Below are 8,617 nucleotides of genomic sequence, written 5' to 3'. Positions count from 1 at the left end.
TACAGATTGCGCGGTTTTCGTAAGCCGGTTAAAATTGGTTAGAGGTTTGTGTTCGGGAGTTTAATTTAAAATGCTTATAGCAAGCTAGGGGCATCGTGGATGATTATGGATGAAAACGAAACAGTCATAAATGTTATATGCTTCACAAAATTTAAAGTATGAACAGGAGTTGATGTTACTTCTTCCGTATTGTCCGTAAAAGCAGAAACGATTAAACATTTGGACAAGATTGCGTGACGATTTACAAAAAGCATGTTCATTACAACAAGGGTTGAAGAACTTCACATCGTTTTCTTTCAGATTTTTCACCATTTTGATGATGACTCTTGAAACAGATTTTGCAATAAAAGCACTTGAAATAGTGACTGTTACTCCATTGTACTGTAAGCACTTAGTGACAGATTTTCCTAAAAACGGATGTAAATGCTCACGTCAATATAATGATGACCTTTTGAACGCTGGAAACTAGGCAATTATTATCGAGCTACCATACACAGGAGCGAAGACTGTTTATCATGATGTACAAATTTCGCGAATCATCACTTCCATATCAATGTAACCATTTTATGATTTTTCTAGCTGTAAGAAGAACTTAAGATCTCTGAGAGTCGTAAAAGCATGAAATTCGATTTCAGTGTATGGCAAAGGCCGGGACAGTGTAATACTGCAAAGCGGCCAAACAAACGCATTTTGATTTAGTCGCGTAACTTAATTTACATTTATCCATGTACATCTTTTATTTTTGAAGGTTTTTGTTTGCACTGTAAAGAAAAAAATTGGTCAAAATTCGAATGACTTAAATACAAAATACGAGGTAAAGTTTTCTATTTTTTAAAACAAAATAAATATTTGGTCGCATTGTGTAAATAAACGCGAGTCGCCGTCGAAATATTTTTTTCTCAAAGACGTCTTGCTTTTTAAGCAAGACGAAAACACAAGTGCTTAACTGAACTGAAAACGAAGATTTATTTTCACAAAAAGCTTACAAATGTCTTAACTGGAAAATTATTACGTCCTGTTCAAGTGTTGAATAATCGTGACTTGAGAAAGAACTTTTAATTATGCGTGTGAACACGTGTCGCTGATTGGCTGTTTTTATTTGAAACTAATCGTGCGTGTCCGTACGGAGTCCGTTCTTGCAGCTGATCATTGTTTTCTACATTACAGCGAACGATTATCGATCCCGAACCATTCCCTTGGGATTGCTAACAGCTTTTTTCATATAACAAAGAGTCTAATGCGCATGCGCAAAGCGCACGCAAGCATTAGACTCAAAAATTAAGAAATTCGTTTTACCTTGCTTGTTGCACACAGACTTACTTGTTATATAACACAAGATCTGGTTTCCAAAGAAGTTTAGGCGATACGTTTATTTTGGAAATATTCTCGTATTTCCTGGGATCCCAGAAAAGCAGTGGATTGTACCATACCTGCAACAACAACAACAACAACAACAACAACAACGTGTCTTAAGTGACGTCCAGTCAGTGAGGACAATGCTGGAAGGCTTAGTGTACTACTTAAACATTGTGCACCACTGTACTTTACCGCTTCCTTCGACGGTGAAAGAGTACACCGTGGGGAATTAAAGCAATTGAATAATTTTACAAAGTTGTATGAAAAACCTAAAATTCGAAGTAAAATACCATTTACTTTTCGTCGTAAACTCCGTTAAAAAATAAGCTAGCCTTCCAATTTGAATATGCTTCTAATAATATTAAGATAACTGATGTTATGGTAAAAATAGATAGGAACTTGTTCAAGAGAATTTAAAGTGACACTGGTTATGTTCCGTTCGACTAACGCCCCCCCCCCCTCCTCGCCCCACGAAAAAGGAGACCTTTCCATGAGCAAGGGAATAATTGCGTTCCCTAAGGGTAGAAACAGAGAAATTCAAGCGATCTTTTGAAAATAGATGAATAAGTAGAAAGAATTACATATAGTATTATTTGTTAATAGAATTGAAGAGACAAACTTATGACAGGGCCGTAACTAGCAAGAAGCAAGACGAGGCACTTGCCTCGTCTAATTTTTTACCCGAAATTAAAAACAAAATATGTTGTTGGCAAAATAATCCCCAGTTGAACAAGATTGCTTTTTCTCAAGGAAAACCTCATGAAAAATGTCTCTGAAAGAGATTCATAGCTTCTAGATTTCAAAATGTTCTGCAGGGCATGGCTCCCAGAACCCACTAGCAAGATTTTGCCTCATCTATGGCAAACTGGTTTGGTTACTGCCCTGCTTATGATGATTCTTATAATTAATATAATAATTATAACTGATGATTACTATTGGAACTGTCATTTGTGAAAATCATAGAGACCTTTCTCCATAGAGACCATCATAGAGACCTTTCTCCATAGAGACCATCATAGAGACCTTTCTTACATGAGCATCGCAAGCAAAAACGATAACAACAAGTTTGCCAAAGCAGAAAGGTCCGTGAGGAGCCACTTGGTCAGGACGAAACGCTGCGTGAGACTAGCCACGATTCATAAATTTTCACAAGAAACTGCCACTTCTAAATAACTTCTATTGTCAATTATGTTCTCCAAAACAAGAAACTAAAAAATGAGGGTCTGGATGGGGGAACCTCGATAACAATTAACACTTAATTTTCTTGGCTCTGTAACATGAAACAGTTAAAATTTAGGCATTTTTACACTAACAGTAAAAAGTCACTGTAAAAGGAAAATTTATCCACAAAGAAACAAAAATAGCTCCAAAAAGGCCAATATTATTTTGTTTAGAAAATCAAGAAGTTTTCGGCCATTTTCCGACAATTTCCAATCATTTCGGAAGATTTCTGAAGACTACCAAAGATTCTCGAAGACTGTCAAAGATTTCTGGAGACTACCGAGGATGTCCAAAAACTACCGAAGATTTCCGAGGAGAACCAAAGCACAGGCTCAATGTTCAGGAGTGATTTTATAACCGATTTTCGAAGAGCAGATAAGAATTTACAATGTTAAAAGACTGTAGGTTTTTCACAAAAAACCCTCCAAACACTTAACAGTTGTTTCTTCGGAAACAGTAAACATTTAAAATTGACCAATTTAACAGAAAACACTAAAAATTATTGCCAAATAACACTAAACCCCATTCAGACCCTTAAAATGAGTCACGCATTTTTACAGTAACACATTTGCATTCCCAATAAAACATCAGTTGTAGACTCGCGCTTACATTGTATTTGGATTGCATAAATAATTACCTGTCTTATCCACATTATGCTGACAAGAATTTGGTTTTTCTCGTTCTGTACAACATAAAAACAGTGAAAAGGCATTAGCACGTTTAAGCTACGATGTTATTTTTTATTCCAAGAAAAATATTGTGACCCGTATTACGGGAACCAGGATCTCTGGTTCTGGTTTTGGATTAGCTGAAAGCCCGCGTTGAGTTTCCGTACGGTTGTCAAGGGAAACGCAGGCTTTGGGAACGAGATTGGAAACTTCCATGTCCTTTATTGTCAAAAAAAAAAAAACATTCAGAATAGTTTCATACAGTAATATTTTTAGAATACATACCGGCATTGCATGCAGCGTCCTTTTCAAGCATTCATACTACTACTATTTAACGCAGACAACTATTATAACACTTTATGCAGTGATATTGGCACCCATTGTAGTAAGTATGCAGTATTGCTTATATTAATACACAAGCTCGCTACCTACCAAGTCGATAATTTGGTGAAGAGACATCCCAAGCGTAACGATAACTGTGTCATTTTGGTGTAGTACTGGCCTAACTCTTGGGTTATAGTTCTTAGTGATGTCCCTCATCAGTCTTGCCTCGCTATTTAACGCACAAAAGCATTCTGCATGACGAAAAAAAAACCTAAAAACACTCAGTGTTCAACCTTTGTAAAATGCTCAATTATATTAAAGGAGCTTTATCACGGATTTTCACCTATTTTTGAACAGCCAAAATATATATTTGTGTCGTAAGAAACCTAAAAATAATAGTCCATTTTTATTAACACTTGCTGTATTAGAACACTGAAACTGTTAACAAACGTCTTTGGCTGTAGATGGCTAGGATGGAAATGGATTTTAATTTAAAACTTTTTTTCTGCACGTCTTTTAAAAAATCGTTATTTATAACCGTGGTTTGATTTGTATTCCTTAAGGTCGCGGGGGATACCTACAGCATGAATAAACTCATGAAGGGAAATTTTGCTTGAACTGCGTCTTTTAAAACGCTTATTTCTCAGCTGTTATGGGTGCGATTAAGCTCAAATTTTACAGAGACATAAAGAAATGATAAAAGATTGTGAATGTCATCTTTTATTTGGTATATTGCATTTAACGGCGATGTTATAGCCTCGTTAGTGCCAAATTGGGAAAAACATGATTTTGTAGCAGAGTTTGCGGAACGAGTAGGATACAGCACACTGTGATCTTGTCAAAAACTAATCAGTCAATACCTCTAGAGTGTCATAACAGAAGCGGATTTTTTAATTTAAAGTTTGCCAGCAAGTTATGGCGGTTTAAGTACGCAAATTTGAATTTAATGTCTTCTACCTCTTTCTAAAAGCGCTCTTTTAAAATTCCGCTTCTGTTATGACACACTACAGTATTCATAGTTTACCTATCTGCAGTGAAAAGTCATGAAGTTCTGTATCCGTGCTGTATTCTCTGCCACAAAATTGTCGGAAAAGTCCAAACTTTGAGATTTCCGAAGATGTCCCGACCCAAATACGTATACGATCATTTTGCCAAGGAGAGATGTAATTATGGTAACTATATTCCACGCTTTTATGGTGAGAACAATGCGTTTTTAAAAAGTACACGATTGTTTATGCAAAATATTTTTGTGATTACTCTGAGTTGCAGAAATATTCAAATTTAAATGAAAAAAAGGTAAAAGACTTCCTACAATCTATATGAACGTATATCGCTAAGTGTTGTTTTAAATTGGTTAAAATATCAAAGAAACAGGGATTTTTTACAAATCACGCGCACGCGCCTATATTTTTGTCCAGTCATAAATATCTCGTAAAGTTGTCGATGTCAGTCGTTGTACTTCGTGCATACGCTTTAAATAAATGCATAATGATGAGCCTAAGGTGTCCCCCGCGACCTTAAGTATTTTTTGTGGGTTAAGTTGCCTACCACTACTTTCAGAACAGTTTAGACCAAAAATCCGCAAAATCGCTGTGATGGAGGTCCTTTAAGTAAAGTTAAAATATTTTCGTGTCGTCATGACAACGTCATGACGTCACGAGACAAAAAGAAGAAAGACTACAGGGAAGAAAATAGGGAAGTCAACATGGAAGAAACCATGCCAGTGACAGAATACTAATTTGTTTATAGTGCCTAGTTGGCGCGATACAGCCTCATCTCAAATTTCTGACTAACGAACGCGAATAAAAAACGTTAACTGTTGTGAAAGAAAATTGTTCTAAGATCATGAGGCCAGACCTGGCATCAGTTCCATCTGGGTCTCAATGGGGTTAGCTGGTGGGCGTAAAAATTGAAAAGTTTTAACCAGTAGCCATAAAAATTCTTGCCGTGAAGTTAAAGGTCTTAAGATTTACTGTCTAGCCTTTTATATACCCAAAAAGGCTGATACTCTTAATTCAGCAAACCGGAAGTATCGGAAGGGTCTGTTAAACGTGTCGTTGTACTAGTTGAGAGACGTTTTGACGGCTCTAACTGTTTTTTCTATATCTACAATTCTTATACGAATTACTTTTTCATCTCAAATTGGTCCTAGTACCTTAATATGTTTTAGAACAATGCAAATTAATTAAGGAAAGCACAGGAAACTATAAAAATGCCAAAAAATATTTCGAGTTCCACGAGGTAAAAAAGTTCTCGACTGACAACTCATCAAAACGATGCGCCTTTAATTATAATTTTATGTTGGTTGTCGAAATCCAATCACGCCAGGGAGAAAAAGGTGTTGAGCTTCGGCATACGGATTAAAATATTACTAATGCGGTGTCTTAGAAAAAATTAAAAAAATCTTACCAGTACATGCCAAAAAAGAGCAGAGAATGACTCCAAAATGAAAGGACATCATGCCAGGGTCCTTCATTGCAAGTGTGGGAAAATGACCTGGAATGTTTTCAGTGAAATTGGCTTTACAAAACTGGAAAAATAAAAACATGTGAAATTGCAAACTGATCAACGAAGGAGGTGTATCTCAATCTGTTTCAAAAGAATAGGATTGTTTTAAATAATAAACAGAACATATTTTAGAGATAACAATATTGATCACCAAGTTTTCCTTCAAAAAACTGTAGCCATTTTGTCCTTTTTCAAACTTATTGTTTTATAATACCGTCAATTTACATACCGTATCGCAGCTGGTTCCTTTTATGTCTCATACAGTTCGTCCTTTTGTTTCTTTGACTGAGAAAAGTAAAATAGTTGACACTAGCTGGTACTGTTTATGTATGAGGAGGTAGTTTTATAAAAAAAAAAAATTGCGCCAAAGGCATCTTCCATTGACATCGGAATACTCAAGTCGTTTGAGTCCTCGATGCGAAATCCGCCGACTGATTTAAGTAACAAGGAGATTTTCAGTTAAATGCGCATCAAATTGAGATCAGCCAGCAAGAGCGGTCGTTAATGAAAGTTGCACGGATAATTTTAAGATCTTAAGGGACTCCTAGCTAGGCAAATAATTCCGCGCCGGGTCTAACAGATCTTTATACGCAAGCAATATGTTTTTATTGTCAAAATTATACTGTTTCATTTGCAAGCATGAGGGAGGAAGTCACAATGAGGGGTCTACCAAAAAAAGGATGGCAACACGAGAAATTATTACTTCTACAAAATATGATATAGATCCTTTGCCTCCGTTCACTCATCTTCGATATTTTAAAAATAATCCTACAAACAACCCTGAATAAGATGCGTCAATTTTCCAAAATCAGGGTAGTTTTCCACTCGCTTTATCTCTGAAACGAATTCGGTGACCCTCCCTGTTTTTAGCATTTCTGACCCAAGTAACTCATTATATCATTACAATAAAAAATCTATCGACAAAAAAAATCGCGCGAGAGTCACTTAATAGTCCAAGAGATAGTTCTAAACTATTTAAAATTGATTGTTGGACATACTGAGTTCGTTCAAGTAATGCCTTTTAAAGTATTTTTTTAATATTTATATAGTTTATGAAGAACTGAATGTATTTTAGTTTATGAAGAACTGTTTTATTTATCGATATGACTAACACTATATGCCATCAGTCTCAAACTAATTACAAATCTAACACGAGAAGCGTGATCAAAAACATTGCTGGCATTAATTATGCACAAGCTACATATGTGTATATATTACAAGACGCACCTTCTTTCAAGATATGCCCACGAAAATAAGTAGAAGTAATAAAATTAAATTTTAAAAAAACTAATTATGAAAAAGAGAAATTTAAAGCAAAAACTTTCTGAACAGTGTCCTTCTCAGCGTATTTTCCTTATAGGCGCACAGTGCGGGTTTCCTATAGAGTTAAAAAGCAATTTGAAATGTTCCACAATACAAAATCCACATTACGGCAGGGCCGTAACCAAAACTTTGCCATAGACGAGGCAAGATCTTGCAAGTGGGTTCTGCGGGCATGCCTATCCAGACAATTTTGAAATCTAGAAGCTATGAATCTCTTTCAGACACATTTTTCATGAGGTATTTCTTGAGAAAAATCAATCTTGTTCAACTGGGGATTATTTTGCCAACAAAACGTATTTTGCTTTTTAATTTCGGGTAAAAATTTAGACGAGGCAAATGCCTCGTCTTGCCTCTCGCTAGTTACGACCCTGATACGAATTCTACAAATTCTTTTTAGTGGGTTTGTGTACATCATTATGAGCCAAATATCGCAAATATTTTGAATGTTGAAGAAAAAGCTTTAGATTACAACCAGAGGAAATTTTTTTTCACAGAAATCCCTCTTCCCCGTACCAAAATATTTGAAGATATTGGCTTCTCGCATGACTTGAGATGCGATGATCCAAAAACATCAGAATTTCTTCGCTGAGGCTACCACAGGGGTTTCAGGGAACAAGGGAACATGATTATTAACTTTTTGGAAGCATGAAAACAAAAGGAAAAGGAAATTTTTTTCTTCTCTATCCTAGGTCTCCTCTGGGAGAATAGAGCTATTGATTTGTTTCCTCCATTCCCCTCAGTTTCTTGCAACCAGTTGACTGCTTCTGGCCAGGTGGCAAAACCCATCTTCTGTCTTTCTCCCTCCACAGTTCTCCTCCAGGCCATGTCCCGTTAGGTCGCCCTCTGCTCCTATTTCCCTCTGGTGACCAGGTTAGAGGAATGCACGGATTCTGTTGGTGCTCCATGCGCAGAACATTTTAGGGAACACACCAAAATCGAAGAAATACATTTAGGGAACACGGAAAAACAAGCCGCCCCAACCCCTGCCTCCCCCTCCTCGCCTTCAGGAGACCCTCTAAGCAGGACCAAGTGTGACTTCAACGACGACGACACGTACTCAGTTTTTTTTTGATAAGTGAATTATAGCGAAGGAGACCCAAAAGCAGAACTAGCAATTGAAGGCAAAATTTAGGTCCATCTTCAACATTAATTCGTTTGATGCACCGAAAACTTCATGCCATGGTGTGGCCCATGGGTAGACTAAGTGGGTTAAGTAT

At 36.5% G+C, this 8,617-nt stretch overlaps 1 protein-coding gene across 1 annotated transcript; it reads right to left on the bottom strand.

Annotated features, from left to right (window-relative positions):
• Nucleotides 1-1,320: 1,320 nt before the first annotated feature.
• Nucleotides 1,321-6,493, bottom strand: LOC144641316 (neuronal acetylcholine receptor subunit alpha-10-like; the record flags this gene model as incomplete). Its single annotated transcript, XM_078500340.1, has 5 exons — nt 6,307-6,493; nt 5,979-6,065; nt 3,678-3,820; nt 3,215-3,259; nt 1,321-1,430 (listed from the first exon to the last, which is right to left on the bottom strand). Coding segments are annotated over exons 1-5 (416 nt in total), but the record flags the coding sequence as incomplete, so codon positions are not given.
• Between the last annotated feature and the right edge of the window lie 2,124 nt (nt 6,494-8,617).

This window comes from Oculina patagonica, unplaced genomic scaffold (genome assembly GCF_052425735.1).
Source record: "Oculina patagonica isolate OP01 unplaced genomic scaffold, crgOcupat unplaced840, whole genome shotgun sequence".
Taxonomy (NCBI): domain Eukaryota; kingdom Metazoa; phylum Cnidaria; class Anthozoa; order Scleractinia; family Oculinidae; genus Oculina; species Oculina patagonica.
The sequence above is the reverse complement of the archived record's forward strand: the minus strand, read 5'-3'. Positions and strand labels throughout refer to the sequence as shown.